The sequence below is a fragment of the Moschus berezovskii genome, chromosome 20, assembly GCF_049115385.1.
Source record: "Moschus berezovskii isolate FMDL1 chromosome 20, NW_MosBer_1.0, whole genome shotgun sequence".
NCBI classification, from domain to species: domain Eukaryota; kingdom Metazoa; phylum Chordata; class Mammalia; order Artiodactyla; family Moschidae; genus Moschus; species Moschus berezovskii.
Window position 1 is genome coordinate 66,891,758 of NC_142479.1, and position 23,641 is coordinate 66,915,398.

The 23,641-nt window shown below is 42.2% G+C and overlaps 2 protein-coding genes across 5 annotated transcripts in view; one reads left to right on the forward strand and one right to left on the reverse strand.

Moving 5' to 3' along the window:
- The window catches only part of TEN1 (TEN1 subunit of CST complex), a 23,962-nt gene extending 12,235 nt beyond the window's left edge, over positions 1-11,727 (reverse strand). For both annotated transcript variants that reach the window (XM_088829329.1, XM_088829328.1), the window contains exons 1-2: positions 11,591-11,727; positions 170-266 (exon numbers count right to left, since the gene is read on the reverse strand). In XM_088829329.1, the coding sequence (XP_088685455.1) occupies positions 170-261 (92 nt within the window). In that variant the 5' untranslated portion in view covers positions 262-266; positions 11,591-11,727. The remainder of the gene's footprint in view (positions 1-169; positions 267-11,590) is intronic.
- The window catches only part of ACOX1 (acyl-CoA oxidase 1), a 22,294-nt gene continuing 10,136 nt past the window's right edge, over positions 11,484-23,641 (forward strand). Inside the window, exons 1-3 of one of the 3 annotated variants that reach the window (XM_055408554.2) lie at positions 11,484-11,941; positions 12,233-12,392; positions 16,255-16,415. In XM_055408554.2, the coding sequence (XP_055264529.1) occupies positions 11,833-11,941; positions 12,233-12,392; positions 16,255-16,415 (430 nt within the window). In that variant the 5' untranslated portion in view covers positions 11,484-11,832. Of the gene's footprint in view, positions 11,942-12,232; positions 12,393-16,254; positions 16,416-23,220; positions 23,382-23,641 lie in introns of those variants that run through there. The other 2 variants (XM_055408553.2, XM_055408555.2) reach the window with 2 other exon arrangements.

The window sequence follows — 23,641 nt, forward strand, 5'->3', positions numbered from 1 at the left end:
TTTTGCTTTTTAAAACAATTTTGAAAATATAATAAATTTAAAATATAAAATACATCATTTAAAAATAATTAAAAACATATAATTTTAAAACAATTTAAACAATATATTAAAAGACTCAATTTTTTTTTAAACACTCCCCCCCGCACCACGTGAAGAAAAACATTCTCACCTGCCAAATGTCCTCAGTGTGTCCCCATCAGGAACCTGGCCAGCACTGACCTCCCAGGGGAAGAAATAGATCCCAGGTTTGGGCAGCATCATTGCTCCTGTAACCAAATAGTTTACATGGACTTTTGAAGATAATGACAAACCAAGCCAATCACAAGATGGAGATTAACAGACGTGAGACCAGCAACATCTGAAAAGCTAGTTCCAGGGGGAGGTGTTTTAAAATTTAAAAAGATTTTTTGATAGATCTATGTGGAAAGTTTATTTACTATTGTTTAGTCGCTAAGTTGAGTCTGACTCTATTGTTACCCCACGGACTGTAGCCAGCCAGGCTCCTCTGTCCATGAGGTTTCCCAGGTAAGCATACTGGAGCAAGTTGCCACTTCCTTCTCCAAAGGATCTTCTCGACCCGGGGATAGATAGAAACTGTGTCTCCTGCATTGGCAGGAGGATTCTTTACCACTGAGCCACCTGGGAATCCAGAAAGTGTATTATTCCCACTCTAACTCCTATGCAACCGTTTCCCTCCTCAAGCCCCTAACAGGGTCGGTAAAAGGCAGACAGTAATATGACTTCTGTCACTACTGACCTCTGCCATCCTAGTATGAAAACTCTCATATTTATTACAACTTTATTTACAAAACCATGCAATGAGTTGGCTTGGCACATGCTGATGTTAGCTAATCCCTGCCAAGGTGAACCTGTTTTCATAAAATTGTTTCTTTTCATTATGCAAATAAAGACAAAGATGAGTACATCTCTATTTATCATCTATACTATAGTATACATGCTGTTCTTGATTTTTTTTCACTTAATATATTTTTATATTTTCATAGTTGTACATAAAGGGTGTCTTCACATTTTTAAAGTAAACTTTTTATTTTTGAATGATTTTCATTTTTTAAAAAATGTTAGATAAGCGGGGATTCATGACTAACTAAAGGCATCCTGAAAGTGTTGGCCTTCAACTGTTTCTGGATTGGACAAGCAAGTGGAGATCTGAATCAAGAAAATACTAATTAAATAATTTCAAGATCCTTCTGAAAATCAGATGACACAGCTCTATTCCCAAAGTTTAATGTAACCCAGAATCTTGTACAAGTGTTTGCAATATCCTGAGGTCATGGGGGATGGTTGTTGACCTATATTTCATGGTCATGTCAGTATCGTGTGCCAAGAATGAGTTTGGCCAGTGTAGTGGAGAAGCAACTTACTCAGGGGTTCCTCCAAACACAGACAACCTTCATAGCTGTGACCTTTCAGAGAGCTATCTGGTTACCAGAGACAGCCCCCTAATCATCTCTGGCCTGAGAGAGAAGCAAAAAACAGAACCAAACCCCCAAAACAGTCAAGAGAAGGAAAAAATATAGTGATTGCTGTTGTTGATAATGGGGACAATCCCATCCAATCTAGCAAAATGCTGAAACTTGAGAATCTTTTTTAAAGAAAATTCTTCTACTTTCAAGTACCGTGTATAAATTAAACTATAAGGAGATCCAACCAGTCCATTCTAAGGGAGATCGATCCTGGGTGTTCATTGGAAGGTCTGATGCTAAAGCTGAAACTGCAATACTTTGGCCACCTCACGCGACGAGTTGACTCACTGGAAAAGACTCTGATGCTGGGAAAGGTTGGGGGCGGGAGGAGAAGGGGACGACCGAGAATGAGATGGCTGGATGGCATCACCGACTCTGTGGACATGAGTTTGAGTGAACTCCGGGAGTTGGTGATGGATAGGGAGGCCTGGTGTGCTGTGATTCATGGGGTCGCGGAGAGTCAGACACGACTGAGCGACTGAACTGAACTGAACTGAACTGAACTAGGTCGTTGTGATGTGGAAAATTCTGAGAGATGGGAACACCAGACCACCTGACCTGCCTCTTGAGAAACCTGTATGCAGGTCAGGAAGCAACAGTCAGAACTGTACATGGAACAACAGACTGGTTCCAAATAGGAAAAGGAGTACCTCAAGGCTGTACATTGTCACCTTGTTTATTTAACTTATACGCAGAGTACATCATGAGGAATGCTGGGGTGGAAGAAGCACAAGCTGGAATCCAGATTGCCAGGAGAAATATCAATAACCTCAGATATGCAGATGACACTACCCTTATGGCAGAAAGTGAAGAGGAACTCAAAAGCCTCTTGATGAAAGTGAAAGAGGAGAGGGAAAAGGTTGGCTTGAAGCTCAACATTCAGAAAACAAAGATCATGGCATCTGGTCCCATCACTTCATGGGAAATAGATGGAAAAACAGTGGAAACAGTGTCAGACTTTATTTTTTTGGGCTCCAAAATCACTGCAGATGCTGATTGCAGCCATGAAATTAAAAGACGCTTACTCCTTGGAAGGAAAGTTATGACCAATCTTGACAGTATACTGAAAAGCAGAGACATTACTTTGCCAATCAAGGTCCGTCTAGTCAAGGCTATGGTTTTTCCTGTGGTCATGTATGGATGTGAGAGTTGGACTGTGAAGAAAGCTGAGCGCCGAAGAATTGATGCTTTTGAACTGTGGTGTTGGAGAAGACTCTTGAGAGTCCCTTGGACTGCAAGGAGATCCAACCAGTCCATTCTAAAGGAGATCAATCCTGGGTGTTCATTGGAAGGACTGATGCTAAAGCGGAAACTCCAATACTTTGGCCACCTCATGCGACGAGTTGACTCACTGAAAAAGACTGATGCTGGGAAAGGTTGGGGGCGGGAGGAGAAGGGGATGACAGAGGATGAGACGGCTGGATGGCATCACCGACTCTGTGGACATGGGTTTGAGTAAACTCCGGGAATTGGTGATGGAGAGGGAGGCCTGGCGTGCTGTGATTCATGGGGTCGCGGAGAGTCGGACACGACTGAGCGACTGAACTGAACTGAACTAGGTCATTGATTTTTATTTTTAAAATTACCATGCAGAAGCACTGACTCTTTGAGGGTGGGGAGGAAAATCCTTTGTAATTTTTTTTTAGTTATAATTTTATGTATTTATTTTGGCTGCATTAGGTCTTTGCAGCTGCATGCAGGAGTTCCCCAGTGGCAGCTCGTGGGAGCTGCTCTTCGTTGCGGCGCATGGGCGTCTCGCTGCAGTGACTTCTCTCGCTGTGGAGCATAGGCTCTAGGCATGTGGGCTTCAGCACTTGCAGCACACAGGCTCAGCAGTTGTGGTTCCTGGGTTTAGTTGCTCCTCCTTAGGCGGAATCTTTCCAGACCAGGGGTCAAACCTGTGTTCCCTGCATTGGCAGACAGATTCTTATCCACTGTACCATCAGGTAAGCCCTCTTTTGTAAATTTTAACCTCAATTTTTTTCTTCAAACAAAAGTTGCTATGTGTTTATTCAGATATTTCTGTTGACTTAATAAGCACAGCTGGCTCCGTAAATCATTATCCATACATTATCACACATTTAAGAATGTTTCTTCTATGAAGATATATCAGAACAGGCTTCTCTTGTGGCTCAACTGGATTTCAGATAATCTCTCTAGAAATCTGAACAATGGTATAACCTGTACTTCAAGCCTTTTCATTCCTCAAGGTAAAATATTCACTTCTAGGAGAAAAATCCACGGTATGAAAAATATTCTTTTTAATGCCTGGGAAGTTTGAAAATACTGAACAGGAAGGGTGGTGACCCAATGACTTCTTCTGATGGCTTCTTTCATCTTTTCTGAACGAACTGCCCAGGCTTCTTCAGTGGGAATGAAGATCAGAGAAGGAACACTTACAACCAAGTTCATCATAGCTTTAGGACTTGTTTCTTATGGACAAGAAACTTTATTATACATGTTTACTGCTCCACAGTTAGAACAGGTTACTGGTTTATCACAAAAGGGTAAGGAGATAACTCAGGAACAGCCAAAAAGAAGAGATGCATGGAACAGAGGAGGTGGGTGGAGTGTGGCGCTTCTGTGCCCTTTCCTGTCACTTGCCCAGCCCATCCCTGTGTTCACCAACCCAGAGTCATTCATTCATGCGTTTAAAGTTACAATTCTTTGTTAGTCTTATATTACACAATGAATCGCCAATGTTAAAATTCAAGTTTTGTCACATGATTTGACCTATGGCCTCAAAAGATTCTATCACACGGGGATTACTTCCAATTTAAGTGTGATCTCAACTAAATGAATTTTACAGTGACCAAATAAAATGACTATTTCACTACACCTTTAAAAGTTCCGCCATCATCAGAGTAGAAGTAAATTCAGGGAAAAATCATCAATGGATGTGAAAAGTTATTGGGTAAATGTCTGAAGAACAGATTATTTAGGGACTTCCCTGGTGGTCCAGTGGCTAAGACTCCACACTCCCAATGCTGGGGGTGCCAGTTCGATTCCTGGCCAGGAAACTAGGTCCCACATGCTGCAACTAAGAGTTTGCACACCTCAACTAAACAGCCTGCAAACCGCAACAAAGACTGAAGATCCCGCACATTGCAACTATGATCTGGTGTGGTCAAATAAATAAAATTTTTAAAAAGAAAAAGAACAGGATACTTATATGGTCTCAACAAGTATCTCCCCCACAGACGACTTATTAATTACAAAGGGGAAAACAGTCTAGTTCATAGTGAAGAAAATGAGCAAATACAACCTTCATGTGCCTCCTAGATGTGACGCTCAGAGAAGGACACGTTGCTTCTGTGATATTCCTGCAGAAAATGCATAATCTGAATCTAATCATGAAATATCAGACAAATCTGAATTGAGAGACATTCCGCAAAGCAAGTGTCAAAATCATGGAAGACAAATCGCTCTAGTTAAAAGAGGCTCAAGTGATGTTAGATCGCATCACCGACCTGGTGGACATGAATCTGAGCAAACTCCAGAAGATAGTGAAGGACAGGGGAGTTTGGCATGATGCAGTCCACGGGGTCACAAAGAGTCGGACACAACTTAAACAACAACAACAAAAGTGACAGGACAACTGTTACAGGTGGAATTCCTGTCCCCCCCCCCAAAAAAAAAAAGTAAAGTTGAAGTCATAACTCCCAGGACCTCAGAATGTGACCTTCTATAGAGATTCTTCAGAGGTAACCACATTAAAATGAGGTCATTCCTGAGGGCCTCATCCAGTATGACTGGTATCTTTCTGAAAATGGAAAAGTTTGAACAGGGACGGACATGCACAAAGGAAGGAAGCCAGGTGAAGATGAAGGCAGAGATACTACACAAGCCAAGGAACACCAACGATTGCCAGCAAGCTATTAGATGCTGAGAGGCATGGCACAGGTTCTCATTCACAGCCTCAGAAGGAACTACCCTGCTGACACCCTGACTGTACACATCTGGCTTCCAGAATTCTGACACAACAAAGCCCTGTTACTTAAGCCACGTGGTCTGTGGTGCTTTGTTATGGTAGTTCTAGCAAACTAATACAGCTAAATATAATTCATGATTCATGGACCTTGGTTGGGAGGAAAAAACTGTGATAAAGGACTTCATTGGACAATTGTAAGTCCACAGAAAGGTTTGGAACAGTATTGTATCGACATTATGTGTCCTTAATATGATAACTGCCGTTCTGTTGACTTCATCCATTTATGTCCTCTCCCTTGACTAGGAGAGAAAATAGATAAAAGAGGATGGTGTTTCAACCAGAACCAAGTCCCATGGCTTTACCACCACCTACCAGCCACCCTCTCTATCTCTTAGAGCCCCATTGTCTTCCATTTGCTCAAGCCCAGGAGTCATTCTTTTAAATATCTATTTATGTATTTATTTATTTCTTTGGCTGCTCTGGGTCTTAGCTGCCACATGGGATTTTTGCCGTGGCCTGTGGATCTAGTTCCCTGACCAGGGACCTGACCCAGGCTCCCTGCATGGGGAGCTTGGACTCTTAGTCACTGGACCACCTGGGAAGTCCCTTGTTGCTCAGTGGCTAAGCTGTGTCCGAATCTTTGCAATCTCATGGACTGTAAAACGCCAGGCGCCTCTGTCTTCCATGATCTCCCGGAGTTTGCTCAAATTCAAGTCCATTGAGTCGGTGATGCTAACTAACCATCTCATCCTCTGCCACCTCCTTCTCCTTTGCCTTCAATCTTTTCCAGCATAGGGGCTTTCCCAAGAAGCTGGCTCTTTGCATCAGGTGGCCAAAGTATTGGAGCTTCAGCAAAAGTCCTTCCAATGACTATTCAGGGTTGATTTCCTTTAGGACTGACTGATTTGATCTCCTTGCAGTCCAAGGGACTCTCAGGAGTCTTTGCCAGCAGTTTGAAAACATCAGATCTTTGGTGTTTATCCTTCTTCACGGTTCAACTCTCACATGACTGGAAAAACCACAGCTTTAACTATACGGACCTTTGTTGGCAAAGTGAGGTCTTTGCTTTTTATTATGCTGTCTAGGTTTCTCACAGCATTCCTTCCAAGGAGCAAGCATCTTTTAATTTCACGGCTGCAGTCACCGCCCTCAGTGACTTTGGAAGTCCCTTAACCACTTCTCATTATAACTGTTAAAATTACAAGTCTCCATTGGCCCATAATGCCATATGGGATCTGTGCCTGTTTTGCGATCACCCTCCTCCAGCTCACCTTCACCTCAGAACTACACGTTTGCTTTGTCACAGACTTTCACGTGGCTGGGTCTCTCCCCTCCTCAGCTCTCAGGCTGTCTGTCTCCTTGGCAAGACCAGCCCTGTCCACCTCATCTAAAATGCCATTCTCACTACCCCATGTCACTCCATCCTCAGTGTAGACCACTAAATAATAGAATTTCAAATAACAAGATCTGTTTACTTGCTTAATGTTGTGTCTCCCACTAGCTTATCAGTTCCATGAGGGCCATGACTCGGCATACTCCCCAGTATAGCACCTGTGCCTGATAGTGTCTGGAAAATAAGTAAATATTTATCAGATGGATGGATATATTCATGAAGAATAGAGTGAAAACCAAAACCATTTACCGCCCCTACACAGCACATTCACAGAGAACCCAAACTACATCTTACTGCCCACATTAACTTAACTTCATGGTGCTGAGTCTTCACTAGCATCTTTTACTATTCCCGACTGTTGAGTCCAGAAAGAGGGTTTGAATATCAACAACTAGCTTGTTCATTGAGATTTTTTGAGTTCCCCTGCCTTGCCCTTTCTGCTAATTTTGACTGTTGTGCAGTGGTTTGTACCAAGTCTTAATCAAAACCCTGAACTAAGAGATTCATCTTAAACCAAACTTCCAATTCTCAATAAATTATGGCCTTACTGTCTCTCTGAGGCACGGCCCAGGCTTTGCCAAGCAGCAGTCACCCTTACTGTGTAATCAATTAACTCAAATTTGTTTAGTCAACAGATTATGTTGGTGAAATTAGAGAGCCAGCTTTGTATTTTTAAAATAATTTTATTTATCTTTCAATTGGAATATATTGGCTTTATAATGATATGTTAGTTTCTGTTGCACAAGAGAGCCAGCTTTTTTTTTTAATTGGAGGCTGATTACTTTACAATATTGTGGCGGTTTTTGCCATGCATTCACATGAGTCAGCAATGGGTGTACATGTGTTCCCCATCCTGAACCCCCCTCCCCTCCCTCCCCATCCCATCCCTCAGGGTCATCCCAGTGCCCCAGTCCTGAGCACCCTGTCTCATGCATCAAACCTGGACTGGCGATCTATTTCACATATGATAATATACATGTTTCAATGCTATTCTCTCAAACCATCCCACCCTCGCCCTCTCCCACAGAATCCAAAAGTCTGTTCTTTACATCTGTGTCTCTTTTGCTGTCTCGCATGTAGGGTCATCTTTCTAAATTCCATATATATGCGTTAATATACTGTATTGGTATTTTTCTTTATGACTTACTTCGCTCTGTATAATAGACTCGTTTCATCCACTTCATTAGAACTGATTCAAATGCATTTTTTTAATAGCTGAGTAATATTCCATTGTGTATATGTACCACAGCTTTCTTATCCATTCGTCTGCCGATGGACATCTAGGTTGCTTCCATGTCCTGGCTATTGTAAACAGTGCTGCGATGAACACTGGGGTACACATGTCTCTTTAAATTCTTGTTTCCTTGGTGTGTATGCCCAGCAGTAGGATTGTTGGGTTGTATGGCAATTCTATTTCCGGTTTTTAAGGAATCTCCACTGTTCTCCATAATGGCTGTGAGAGCCAGCTTTTATTTTTTTAAAGGTTTGAGGTTTTTTTTAATTTGGTTTGGGGGTATTTACGTGGTTTTAAAAAATAATAGAAAGAAGTTGTTTCTACCATCCAATTAATTTCAAACCCAGAATTCAGATCATGAATAGCCAACAGTGATCCCACAGCACCTAATTCATATTATCCCTCTTCTGAGACTTGAAGTCCCAGTTGAGTGAGAGGTGGTTCCAAGAGGCTGCTGCTGCTAAGACACTTCAGTCGTGTCCGACTCTGTGTGACCCCATAGACGGAAGCCCACCAGGCTCCCCTGTCCCTGGGATTCTCCAGGCAAGAACATTGGAGTGGGTTGCCATTTCCTTCTCCAATGTGTGAAAGTGGAAAGTGAAAAGTGAAAGTGAAGTCTCTCAGTCGTGTCCGACCCTTAGCGACCCCACGGACTGCAGCCTACCAGGCTCCTCCATCCATGGGATTTTCTAGGCAAGAGTACTGGAGTGGCTTGCCATTGCCTTCTCCGGAGAGCCAGCTTTTAAACAAAAGGAATACACAGTAGCCAGACTAAACAGTGTGATGTCTGGGGGCATAAAAAACAGTAGGAATTATCTGAGACTTCTGCCCAGGTACATTGGAGTCTGAGACAAAAAGAATAATCAGTACTCAAGATCTTGTTTCTATTTAAAATTTTGCTATTTTACTCATAGCAGATTTTCCTACATTTTTATTTTTTTAATGTCTTATTAAAATACTACTAACCTTGACTATCTCATGCGATGAGTTGACTCCCTGGAAAAGACTGATGCTGGGAAAGGTTGGGGGCGGGAGGAGAAGGGGACGACCGAGAATGAGATGGCTGGATGGCATCACCGACTCTGTGGACATGAGTTTGAGTGAACTCCGGGAGTTGGTGATGGATAGGGAGGCCTGGCGTGCTGTGATTCATGGGGTCGCGGAGAGTCGGACACGACTGAGCGACTGAACTGAACTGAACCTTGACTATGGAGCCATGAAATTAAAAGATGCTTACTCCTGGGATGGAAAGTTATGACCAACCTAGACAGCATATTAAACAGCAGAGACATCACTTTGTCAACAAAGGTCTGTCTAGTCAAGGCTATGGTTTTTCCAGTGGTCATGTGTGGATGTGAGAGTTGGACTATAAAGAAAGCTGAGCGCTGAAAAATTGATGCTTTTGAACTGTGGTGTTGGAGACTCTTGAGAGTCCCTTGGACTGCAAGGAGATCCAACCAGTCCATCCTAAAGGAGATCAGTCCTGGGTGTTCATTGGAAGGACTGATGTTGAAGCTGAAATTCCAATTCTTTGGCCACCTGATGCGAAAAGCTGACTCATTTGGAAAGACCCTGATGATGGGAAAGATTGAAGGCAGGAGGAGAAGGGGATGACAGAGGATGAGATGGTTGGATGGCATCATCAACTCAATGGACGTGAGTTTGGGTGGACTCCGGAAGTTGGTGATGGACAGGGAGGCCTGGCGTGCTGTGGTTCATGGGGCGGCAGAGAGTCGGACACGACTGAGTGACTGAACTGAACTGACTATGGAGTAGGAAATGGCAATCCACTCCAGTATTCTTGCCTGGAGAATCCCATGGACAGAGGAGCCTGGCAGGCTACATACAGTCCACAGGGTCACAAAGAGTGGGACATGACTTGAGTGACTTAGCACAGCACAGCAAGTTTGATTAGTTTTTTGGTACTGCCCTTTACTGTGTCTGAAGTGAATGCCTCACTCACTTTACTTTATTCTCAGTACTGTTATTAAAAACTGATGCAATAAGGAACAGATTACTAACTAGACAGTTTTAAAAACATGATTAGGAAAAAAAGGGGGGGAATTAGTATGTTGTTTAGTCACAAAGACAAGTGAGAGATAAAGGAGATGTGTAGTGTGCCATATCTTCATTACCATGGCATAAGGTCAAAAGATAACTAAAGTGAGCAAATCAAGAAATACTAGGTATTTTACTTCGATATTTAGGAATCAAAACTAAAAACACAATTTATTATGATTAAAAGTGGCTGCCTGAGGATGAGGAAGTTCTGCTTCTCATTACAAATCCTCCTATTCTAACATTTTTTAATGTGTGCTTTTTACTACTTTGATGAGGAGGAGGATTGTGAAATTAAAGTCTGGATTCCAAGACCTGTAAGCACAGTACTGGTGCTTCCCAGGTGACTCAGCAGTTAAAGAATCCAACTGCCAAGGTAGGCTTGGCAGGCGTTGGATCCCTGGGTGGGGAAGATCCCCTGGAGGAGGAAATGGCAACCCGCTCCAGTATTCTTGCCTGAAAAATCCCACGGACAGAGGAACCTGGAGGGCTGCAGTCCATGGTGTTCCTGAGTCAGACCCAACTGAGCACGCACAAGCACACTGACAGTTTGTCTCACTCTAAGTCCACACTCAGTAGTCATGTATAGATGTGAGAGTTGGACCATAAAGAAGGCTGAGCACCCAAGAATTGATGCTTTTGAGAAGACTCGAGAACCCCTTGGACTGCAAGGAGATCAAACCAACCTGAATATCAATAAAGGAAATCAACCCTGAATATTCATTGGAAGGACTGATGCTGAAGCTTCAATACTTTGGCCACCTGATGCGAAGAGTCAACTCACTGGAAAGGACCGTGATGCTGGGAAAGATTGAAGGCGGGAGGAGAAGGAAGGGGAGGGCAGAGAATGAGATGGTTGGATGGCATCACTGACTCGATGGCCATGAGTCCGAGCAAGCTCTGGGAGTTGGTGATGGACAGGGAAGGCTGGCGTGCTGCAGTCCATGGGGTCGCAAGGAGTCGGACAGGACTGAGCGACTGAACTGAAGCCCCCACCCAGACCCGTAATAAACGCGGGGTCGGGGAAGCGCTAGCTATCTCACTGCTCCCCGCAGCCTTCGCCTCTGGCAGCAGAGTTGCTATTATCTTAACAAGTGGCGGCTGGCGCCTCTCCTCAGTGCGACCTTTTTGTCCCCGTCCTTTTGCCTCCACTCTTGGAGGGTTTGCGGAAAACCCTACGACCTCCCGGAGCCGACTCTAGGAGCCGCGGCTCGCCCGCGGCAGCCCTGGAGCCCCCTCCCCCTCTCACGTCCCGGGAGGACTCGGCGCGCGGACCCGGAAGCGGCGGCGCGGGCGGGCCCAGGGGCGCAGGCGCAGTCCTCCCCCAGCCGCCTGGTCCCGCCCCTTCCCACCCCGCCGGCGAGGCTGCGGGGGCGCGCGGGCGGCCGCGGGCGGCCTCTTCCGGCCGCGTGCAGCCGGCTGACGAGAGAGGGGCCCGTTGCTGACGGCCTCTCGGTTCCCCCCCACCACCACCTGGGCAATTACTTGACCTGCTTCCGCGGTCCGCTTGTCAGAGGGCTGCGCTGAGGCGCCACTGGCCGAGAACACGCGTCCGCCGCCTCACGCCCTGCCCGCGGTCGGTCACGCGCCTTGGGGCCGCGGTGAAGGAGAAGGGGCGGGCCGGGGCGGCCGCGGGGCGGGGACTCGCCGTGTGCCGGAGCGGCTCTTAGTGCCGGCCCCGCGCCGGAGCTGCGGACTCGCGCTGTCGCCGCTGCCTCAGCCGGCCGTCACCATGAATCAAGACCTGCAGAGAGAGCGGGCCGGCGCCAGCTTCAACCCGGAGCTGCTCACGAATGTCCTGGACGGCAGCGCCGAGAACACTCAGCGCCGCCGAGAGATCGGTGAGGGCAGCTGGCCAGGCCTCCTCCCCTCCTTTCCCGAGCAGAGCTGGCGGTCCCCTCCGGGAGGAGTCGGGGATGTGGGGGCGCAGTCCGGCCTAGGCCACAGCCTCTGGCCCAGCTTTAGGGGAGCCGCGGGACCCCCGCACTTCCAGGGGAGGCTGTGGCGGGGGGAATCGCCCCTCGCGGCAGAGGACCTGTGCCCCTGAGTCTGAAACCTGGTGTGATCCAGAGAGCTTTAACGGAGCCGTGAATTTCTTGTCTTCCTCTTGGTACCCTTTAACTCCCTACCAGAGAACCTCATTCTGAAAGACCCAGACTTCCAGCATGAGAACTTGAATTTCCTCAGCCGTAGCCAGCGTTACGAGGTGGCTGTTAAGAAGAGTGCCACCATGGTGGAGAAGATGAGGAAGTTTGGCATCGCAGATCCTGATGAAATAATGTGGTTTAAAAAGTAGGTATGCCTTAGCTTAAGGGCAGGGGCCTAAGCCTGAACCTTGAATTCGCCATCTGGGGTATCCTTTTTCATAGTGTTTGGTGTTTGAAGACTCAAATTCACATCTTTTCATGCCATTTTAAAGTGCTATGTGTGGACAATGATGCTTACTTTGATATTTAAGCCTTTTAAAGGGTTGATGTTTGTAGAAAGCTTCTTGTGGAGATGATGTAATTTTCTTTCTCAAGAATCATACACATGCAGTCCGGACCTCTCATTTTGAGCGATTTAAATGCAGAATGACTTTGCTACTTCTAAGGAGGAGGCCTGCTAAATTTAGAAGCTGAATTTAGAAGGATGTTTTCCGTTGCTAAGACCAAACATTAAATATTTTGGAGCAGTAACAGATTGTATTTTCATATACTAATGTAGCTCTTGAGTTTAAAATAATGGAAAAATATGGGTGGATGAGGAAGAACTTTAGTCAAACCTCAGAATGGATATGAAGTATTCTGAGAACCCCCAGCTTTGTTGAATCTGGTGAGGGTATTTAAATGGCCCTCCTGTGCATATGAGACCTCATAAAAATATGCCTTGGTCCTACTGCTGAAAAGAGTCTGTTCTTTTTTCAGACCATCTTTTTGTTGTGTTTTTAGTTAGAAGTAAGACACACACTTTTTTTTTTTTTTGCCTTTATGTAAATATACACTATAATTATGTAATGTTAGTGTAAGATTCCTTTGACTTGCAGCATTTCTTCTCGTTTATTATTGAGCATTTCCTGGTTTAGGTCTCTACATTTTTGAAGAACTCCAATATTTTCATCAATAGAGTAAATTATTTGGATGGTACATATTTAAGAGCCAAGAAAAATGAAACAATGAAACATGTTACAGGCTCATTCTTTATGTTGCAATAGGCATTCCTCCCTTATGCAACTGCCAATTGATATATTTGGTATCTGTTTTCGAATTTGACCTGGTTATTCTTGTCAAGAGGAAATTTACTCCAGACCATACTGGGGAACTTCATTCCATTTTAAAATGTAGTTTATTTGGTAGTCCAGTCAGAGTACTTACTAACTTCCAAATGCTCTTTTTTTATTTTTTAAAGTTTGTAACTTGTGGCTGTGAGGATATTGAGGTGGAGTAACTCCTAGAAAATTCTGTTTCTGATTTACCTGAATTGAGTTTGTAAACTTGTAAAATTAGTAAAATTTGATTTTTCCTTAAAACAAGAGGTTTGTTTTGTTTTACTTTTAAATGGCTGCTGCCGTGTGTTTCAGAGTTAGTTAGATTTCATAATCTGTGGTGGTGTGTAATGTGTAACTAGACTCCAGTGCAGTCACAGTGATATAGAACACAGTCCTTTATGTGAGTTAAAAATCAGGGGACACAAACCAGTTTTTTTTGTTTTTTGTTTTCTGTAATCTGTTTTATGACTCAGAGCTCACTATTGGGAACAAGATAAAATACAACCTTTGGCAGGCCCTTTGACATCCTTTCAGTATTTCTGGGATATGACAGGAACATCAATGTTAGAGAATGTTTCATTAGTCTTGGCAATTACTGACCACCATTGATTATTACTCACACCTGTGTTTTATGTATCACTAACTTAACTGTGAGGTACCATTAATTTTCAGATACACTGGATGTCTTAAATGCTAAAATTGGCTTTGGGGAGAGGGATGCTATAATTAATGAAATATAGTAATTCTCTTTCTAGGGATTTGGGGCGTTTACTGGTCTCTTTTTTGTCCAGTTTCCCTATCACAAAAATGAAACATGAGAATATTTTGAAACTGAATTAAATATTAGTAGAGTACTTTGAGTTTTCTCAACTCAAGCAGTAGAAGAATTCTTCTCTCCATTCCTTGAGAAAGTAAGACTTTGCTGTTTGGGGAATATACAAATTCCTTTCCTGATCTCCTTTTCTGTAATTTTGTCTTTTAACTATACTGTTTGCTATGCAAAAACTAAAGTATTTTTAAAGTAACAAAGTTCTAATTTGAACCAGTCATGTTTGTTTGTTTTTTTATCCTTCTTAGGTTTTTAAAGGTAGTTCCTCGAAAAGCATCTTCAGGGAGGATTAAACATAACTTAAAACAAGTGCTCAGATATTGTTCTTTAGTTAACTTCAAGAGGCCTCAAAAAAAAAATCTCATTATGTCATCAATAACATAAGTATTTGACGGTCTTTGTGTCACATATTTTTTCCCTCTCAGTGTCTAGAATTAATTATTTTGTGTCAACATCAGCACTTTACCAACCCAGAGCCTCCTCATTTCCCATAAGGGAATTACTGTGTCTTGTATTGCTACCGTTTTTAGCAACTAAAATTACTGCTTTTATTTCTCAGAAAGTCTTGCAGGTTCATTTCCTCCTTCAATGAAAGTGACATCACTGAGTCGTGTCTGACTCTTTGCGACCCCATGGACTGTAGCCTACCACGCTCCTCTGTCCATGAGATTTTCCAGGCAAGAGTACTGGCGTGGGTTGCAATTTCCTTCTCCAGAGGATCTTCCCTACCCAGGGATTGAACCCGGGTCTTCCACATTGTAGACTGACGCTTTACCGTCTAAGCTACCAGGGAAGTCAGTTGTCAATAAAGCATGGCTATTAGGGAGTGCTATGGTGCCCTTGCCTTTGAGAGACCGGTTTTTACATTTACCCCTACATTATCCCACCTTAGTGAGATGGATATGTTTTTTGCAAAGCGTCTTACTTCTCACTCTAGGACAGCTTCTGTGAGAGTTACCTAGAAACTCACTTGCCTCTTCTGTTCCTCCGCCTCCTTTGCCCTCTTTCTCTCCTTGAAGTCTAAATTAACATTTAGTATTTGTGTGAAAATCAGAGAACCTCGGGGTTAAAAAGCATTTTTGATGTTGTCTAGTCCAGGCACTCCTTGAATGTGTGAATCTGTCCTCAGCACCCCTAAAAGGTGGTGGTATGGTTTTAGGGCCTCCCCAAAAGTGAGTTGGCAGCCTACCCCCTCTTTCTCTTGAATTTATGCTCTGCTTGTTCTACAGGCCAGGACAGGGTGGTGGTGACACTGCTTTCTGTCCATCCCTTGCAACATCATGAGGGTCAGTTAGATGATACTTTGTGCCTTAAGCTGTTTATATAGATAGAGCTGACAGAATAGACTCCTGTAAAATCTCTAACTTGGCATGGCTGAGGCTGACTAGTGTGTATAACTTGTATTGACTACTTCACAGATTCTTTTAGGGGAAAATCATTAAAGACTGAATTTCATTAAAATTAGAATTCCCTTAATCTGGACTAATTTTCAGAGACCCTTTGTGATTTTTAACATATTCACATTACCTGCTTTACCCATCTGTAAGTTCTGAAGATCTTTATAGATTTGTGCTTTGGCCCCAGAATGTATAGATACTATCCTGGACATTTGCTTTGGTTACTAGGGGAAAATAGTTTAAATTATTCTTTAGGACATTTTGTTAACAGCTCAGCAAATGTAAATGTTCTGTGGAGTTTCTTTTGATTTTCAAGACAAGTAAAGCCCAAAAATAAAGCCAAAATACACACTCATGTTCAAAGAAATCAAACCAACATATAACACCAACAAAATAATAAACAAAAGAGGTCTGAGGCTAAAACATGGGTAGAATTTGCTTTCTAGATTAAGTGTGAAAATCAGAATCCTGGCCCTGAAATGACTAGGGGAAGAAGAGATAGCACTAGATTCTGCCGTTGGCTTTTTAAGTAGCATGTGATAAGTTTGAGTCTTAATTTCATAAGAAAGGGGTTGAAATTTGTCTAACCTTCATCCTCTGGGCCAAACATGTCTGGCGAGAGTGGTGGTAGAATGCAGTTTCTAGAATAAGGCTGAGAACCTTTTCTTTTCTCTCCTGTAGACTACATTTGGTCAATTTTGTGGAACCTGTGGGCCTCAATTACTCCATGTTTATTCCTACCTTGCTGAATCAGGGCACCACTGCTCAGCAAGAGAAATGGCTGCATTCATCCCAAGGACTCGAGATAATTGGCACCTACGCCCAGACGGAATTGGGCCACGGTTAGTCCACATTTGAGGGTCAGTGGGTAGCCCAGTCAGTTAACAAATGACTCCGGGCATTTGACTCTTTTTTCCTCCTGCTACACGTTTGGAATTTTATTATTAAATTGATAAATCTTAAAATTCAACCTGTTTCCTCATAGTTTACTTCCCCATAAACTGGTCCAAGATTCTGGCCTGAAACGTCTATCATTGTTATTTTTTACCGTTGCTGTGTACACCCAGTTAAAATGGGTATTGAGCAGTTTGGAAAGGTGGGGTTGAAAATATGGCAAAGTGCTCCATTGTGTGGGTGTCTGATTTAAAGACTTAGTTGGGAGTTCTTAAGAGGCTTCACGCCTCAGCAACATGTGGAAGATGCTTTACTTTAAAGAAATTAAAAATGTGGATTTTAATGAGACAGAGGGTTAAAGTGGTAAAGGCAGCTAGGGGGTTTGGGAAAAAGTCCATGATGATCTTCATTTCGTTTCTTTTTATTCATTTTTCTGTACCTGCCCATGGATATTGAATTACCAGGAATTCTTGGTTAAATTGTTCTGAAAACCTTTTAAAAAGTTTTTGTGTTTGGTCTTGTGAAACAAGTTTGTTTTCACAGACTAGGCCACTGACAGGCTTAAGGGTCTTGAATTTGAGCTGCCCAACGTCATTCCTAATTATCAAAATGTTTCCCTCATGTTGCGAAGAGTTGACTCACTGGAAAAGACTCTGATGCTGGGAGGGATTGGGGGCAGGAGGAGAAGGGGACGACAGAATGAGATGGCTGGATGGCATCACTGACTCCATGGATGTGAGTATGAGTGAACTCCGGGAGTTGGTGATGGACAGGGAGGCCTGGCGTGCTGTGATTCATGGGGTCGCAAAGAGTCGGACACGACTGAGCGACTGAACTGAACTGAACTGAACTGAGCAACTGAACTGAACTGAACTTCCCTCATGTAAATAAAGGAAAGCAAAGAAAAGGAAGGCAGAAAGTTTGCAGATATCAGGGACATTCCTTTTTTGTGTTTGATTTGGTGCTTTTTGGCTTATGAATTGGTTTAAGTAAATGTCCTTTCTTATAATGCCTGTGGGCACTGCAGATCCTGGTCATGGGACAGTTTTATGAACATCCTACCAGGCACCCCAGGATGGTCAGCACTGAGATGACAGATCTGAGGGAAGATGTCCTAAGGGAAGAAAGATCACATTCCTACAGTCTTCCTCTCTTTGAGTGTGTGTGGGTGTTTTGTAATAGCTTTGTGGTACAGAATCCTTTTTTGTTTGTTTGTTTTCAGATTCATCATTGAGTTTATTTGACTTTTAAGAGGCATACTGTTCACCGGAGACATTAGATGTAAACTATTGTAAAACTAAATGAGGCTGATGTTTATCTCTTGTTGGTCTGTATTATCCTTCTGCCTCTATTTATGAGGTATATTTCCATGTATGTTTGAAGGAAGAGAGGAAGAACTGAAAACAAACTTCATTGGTTTGAGGAGCCCCGAGGGTTGGATTAAGGTCCTGTGTTGCTCTGGGCAAGATTATATTTGTTAGTTTTCTTTCCCTTCTTCCTTCTAGTTTCCCAATGTTTTCTTGTGTTTGAAACCAACTTTGTCTTGATCTCTATGGCTTATTAGAGAACAGAGTTTTGGAATTAGGTCTTGTTTCTTGCTGGAACTTTGTCAGTTCATATTAGTTTTCGCTGAGTGCTGTTCTTTTCCTAAAAAGCCAGTCTGTTGGCTAATTAACATCCCGTGACAGTATAATCTTATAGAGAATATATAAAAAATACTTCAGCATCAGCAGGATTGGAAATAGAGCAACTTGTACAGGATGACGATTTGACTACTTAAATTCTGAGACTTTGGAACATTGGTCAACAGTGATTATCTCGCATTCTTACAGAATTAGCTGTAACTTCCAGTTTGGGATCCTTTTGCTTCTAGGAAGCCTCTGAGAAATGAAGAAATTAAAAGTGCTCATTCTTATTCCAGGATCCTCAGGAATCTTAAAATTCAACCACCTGCAGAAAGTCGAGCTCACCAGTGTTCTCTCTTCTCTCCTTTAAACACACTTCTGTCTGTACAGGCACACAAGCCCAACACATACTGGGTCTATGGATCTGCGAGCCCTAATCAAAGGCAGAGGCCTGGACCAGGGAGGGCACCCTCTCCCCGGGACTCCATTGTTAAAGAGACTGTCTGGGACATGGTCTAGGGTTAATTATCTCCTGACCATATGTCTCTCCAGGTCACAAAGCAGATAGTGTCTTGGTTGTCATGGTTATTTGATCATTTCAAGTTCTGGCCACTTCATAGGGATTCTTGCCTTTTCTGTTATTATAATTATTAAGGAAAATAGAGCTTCTGTAGTACATGCTTATCATCCTTGAAGATGCTGCAGTATCTTTGCAGATTCAATACTAAACTGTGAAAATATTCTTCCTTTGAAGCTTGAAAAGTAGGTCATGCACTTGATCTTTTAAGTCCCTAATCTTCCTATTCCTGGATCTCACTGCTCTGTCTCTCTCTGCCTCCCATCCTTTTTTTTCCCAGAGTGATTCTCTTCCCCGTTGGCCTTCCCATGAGACTTGCTCCCTGGATATTCGAATTTCTCCACTGTTAGTAATAACAATATAAACATCTACAAAAGCTGTGTTCTTTGGGTTATGCATTTGGAATATCTTTCTCAGAGATGAATGACTACATTTGAGGAGAATGAGTACTTTATAGATTTTGTTGCACAAGACATGGAATAGATTTTGATGTATTTAGTGTACTCGTGTCTCCTTTGTCCCATCAACATGGTCACTTTGGTTTTTTTGCTACTTTTATATCTATTTAAGAATTAAAGTTTTCATTTACCAATGCTAATGAGCATTTACCAATGCTAATGCTATTTACTCTGCATTTCATATGTATGAACTGGCATTTTCTCCTTTGAGTATTGGATAAATAAAATCTGCATGTTGATCTTAGAGATTATATTGTTTCTTTTGGCTCTGTTTTATTAAATATTTTGGCCTCAGTGCATCCGTGTCTGATTAGGTATAAGTTTTCTTCTCTTATCTTGGGTAATTAGCTTCCATTTTATTCCCTTTTTTGTTTGTTGAATTTGTATTTAATGTTTTTACTTGTGTATGATACAGTGATCAGTCTCACATACAGTATTCATGTTTATTAACTAATAGCTCTTTCACTTTATTATGTTCTTTCTAGTTTATCTTAGAGTTTTGTAATAGTTTCAGTTAATCTATGGAACCTTAAATATATTACACTGTTTCTTTTTGTTTTCGCTAACATCATAAGCTTTGGCTCATTGTTGTTTTAAAGATATTTAAAAATCTAATAGAAAAAAATCTGATAGGATAAGCCTACTATTGTTATAGCCTATGTTTCAAGATACATGTGTTTATTGTTCTTGCATACGTATTCTTTTTGATGAATTCTTATCTCAGTTTATCAAGTTCTAAAACATATTCTGTAGGAATTTAAAACCTGTGTTATATTAAATCCCAGTATTTTCTTGGGAAGTATTAATTTTCCTTCGTACTCTGAGCTAAGAATTAGTGATTTCTTTTCTGTTACTCGGATCTTTCATTCGTCCTACTAGGTATTTATGTGTTTTCATAATTAAATCTTTAATATCCTGAGCTAACTTATTTAAAATTTAAAAATATTTTGTTGCTATTATAAATCACCTTTCTTTTTAATGGGATTTCTATTTGAATGGTTCTAATGGATAAGAATGAATGATTTTTTAAAGCCTATAGCTTTTCTAAATTAATTTATGATTGATGGTGTTGGTGTTTTGTTGTTGATTTCCTAGGATTATAATCATGCTGTCCATTGAGTTGCTATTTTGATTTCTTCCTTTCTCAAATGTTAATCTAACTGTTTGTCCTTACTACTGGCCAGCCTTCCCAGCCCTGTATCATGTAGGAGATACGGGGAAAGCCTTTTGGTGTTAACGCTTTTGAAAGAATTGACTGCAGCTCCTTACCAAGTAAAATGTTGGTGCTTTGCAATTATAAAGTAAATTAATTTAAAATAATTTATGATCTTTATCATGCATAAAGTTTACAGAAAATATCAATACTTGATTTAAATCAAAAACTATCCAGGTAACTTTGTCCTTGTAACGTTTCTACATTTCCTCCACTTCTGAATAATCCTTATCCTAGTATAAGAGACATTTTACTCCTGGAAACAACTTTCAGCTTCAGAACAGTTTGTGATGATAGTAGTTTTCCCCCTACCCTTCTCAGTGTGCTCTGTGATAACCCTTGGTGTTGGTCATTATTCCCTGATACACGCCCGACCATGATGAGTCTGAAGGGCACCTCAGAGCGACCTCTCCTTCACCAGGAATTGCTCTGGTTTCTAGCCATGGAAAAGTAGGCTCTCAGTACTGAGAGTGGTTGGCCTCAGGCCACAACTTTTGGCCATAGTTCAGAGTTCTCTTCTTACAGCTCCTGCTGCTGCTGCTAAGTTGCTTCAGTCGTGTCCGACTCTGTGCGACCCCATAGATGGCAGCCCACCAGGCTCCCCCGTCCCTGGGATCCTCCAGGCAAGAACACTAGAGTGGGTTGCCATTTCCTTCTCCAGTGCATGAAAGTGAAAAGTGAAAGTGAAGTCGCTCAGTTGTGTCCAACTCCTAGCGACCCCATGGACTACAGCCTACCAGGCTCCTCTGTCCATGGGATTCGCCAGGCAAGAGTACTGGAGTGGGTTGCCATTGCCTTCTCCTAGGCACACTTAAATTTTTCTCCCTGCACACCATTCCTTTAAAAACAGGACAGTTGACATTTCTGTTTGTGAGTGAAAGGTACTCTCTCATCCCAGGAATGTTGTTTTTCCAAGATTTTCAATATTAAAAAAAAACTTTTTATTTTGAAATGACTATAGATTCATAGGAAGTTGCAAAAATAGCCCAGAGACGTACCATAGACCTTTCACTCAGTTGCCACCAGTGGTAATATCTTACAGGATTTCCAGTTTGACGCTTCCAAATCTTAGCTGATTTGGCAGGTCTTTCTAATGTCCCCACCGTCATCCTCAGCCCAGATTGCACTAGAAGACATGATTAGGCTATGAGATTCTTGTCCTTGTTTTGCCATAAACTTTTTTTTTTGGCTGTGCTTTGAGGCCTGTGGGATCTTTAGTTTCCCAACTAGGAGTGAACCTGTCCCCTTACCCTCATTGGAAGCATGGAGTCCTAACCATTGGACTACCAGGGAAGTCCTGCCATTATCTTTCTGACCTGAAAACACTTAATTCATCTCAGCTTTAATTTCTTTGTAAAATGAGGACTTTTTTGTGCACTTTTGATTTTCATGTGATTGGTTAGCTGAAAGCTCAGCTCACCCCAACCCTTGTGGAAAGACATCACAGATCAGCCCTCACCTACAGCACCCTCCCCCTGATTATTTCCCTCCTCAAGTGGAACAAATGAAGAAGTTTTGAAACTGAAATTTTTTTTTTTTTTGGAGGCTAATTATTTTATAATATTATATTGGTTGGTTTTGCCATACATTGACATGAATCTGCCCCGGGTGTACATGAGTTCCCCCTCCTGAACCCCCCTCCCACCTCCCTCCTCCCTTTATCCTCCCTCTGGGTCATCCCCACACACCAGCCTCGAGCATCCTGTAACAGGCATCGACCCTGAACTGGTGATTCGTTTCACATATGACAACATATATGTTTCAGTGCCATTCTCCCAAATCATCCCACCCTCACACTCTCCCACAGAGTCCCAAAGACTGTTCTATACATCTGTGTCTCTATTGCTGTCTCGTATACAGGGTTATCATTTGCATCTTTCTAAATTCCATATATATGCGTTAGTAGAAATTGAAATGTTTAGGCTCATTTCTAAGATAAAGAACATAGTAAGAGCAATATAGAATTGATTAATTTAGAGCTGGAATTTAGATAAAATGCCAGTAGCATGCAACATTACAAAACTGTGTAGTACTATTTCCTGTTAGAAATAAATTCACATAAAAGTCTAGGGAACTTGCAAGTTTTAAATGGAAAAGAATGACTTTAGAAATTGGATTTTAAATGACAGTTAACATGTTTATTATAACTTTGATAATTCCCATATGATTGTAGTGGAGCAATTGTTATGCATGAATCTGTTATTTGTGAATATCATGATCTTCACTAAAAATTGCATGTGTTTTTATTTCTGAAATTAATTACTGGGGTGAAGAGCACCGTCATTTTTTGTATTAAATTGTTTCAATAGCATGTGGATGGATATTTTAATGAATCCGAATGAAATGACCAAAATTATGTGAGGAATGTGGATTAATGCTGGATGTTTTATAGACAAACAGAAAAGATTTCCAACCCAGAAACATTATTATTAGATCCTGGAAAAATTTTTTCCAAGAGAACTTCTGTTTTTTCCCGTCTCAACTTTTCATTAGAATATATGTCATTGTACAACTTCAATTCTCCATTCCATCAAGCCTCTTCAGAATTTTTATTTACCTTAATTGCAAGGCTGTAATCCTTTGCCGTGGTCACATGGTCTTGGCTGCACAGGCTTTGGAATCAGTTCCCAATCACTACCAAGTTATTTTAGAAATGAGTCTCATTAGAAAATACTTCTCACCAATTTAAGAAAAATGGAAGTAACCAAGAGTTATAATGTAATACAGAAAGGGGCAGTGCTCCCATCCGTGATGAAGTCTACTCAACTGATTCGTACTTAACAGAAGGTATTTTTTCTCCTTCCCTTGCTGTTTGTTCAAATTGCTGATTCTGTCACACCTGATGACTCTCAAATGCCCATCCATGGTATTTCTTTGAAGCTTTGTGCATCGAGGGCGGCCTGGGCCTCTGGATCTTCACTTGGGCATGTTCCTGCCCACCTTGCTGCACCAGGCAACCGATGAACAGCAGGAGCGCTTCTTCATGCCTGCCTGGAACTTGGAGATCATTGGCACTTATGCCCAAACAGAGATGGGTCATGGTATGGTGCATTCAGTCTATCTTTTGGGTTGGGTGGGGCTCTGCAAGCCTAGTGCACATGGAGCGTCCATCATGTGCCAGTGTTGGTGTCTCCCCGTGCTGTTTGGGATCTGTTTAAATGCAGTCTTTCTGCAGCGCTCCAAGTTTTCACATGTGTAAGTCTTGGCATAGACAGTGCCTTGGTCAGCGGAAATTAAAGCTTACGTTTTCACAGATATAGTGATTACTTATTCATGGTTCCCCTTCAGCAGATCAAGAATT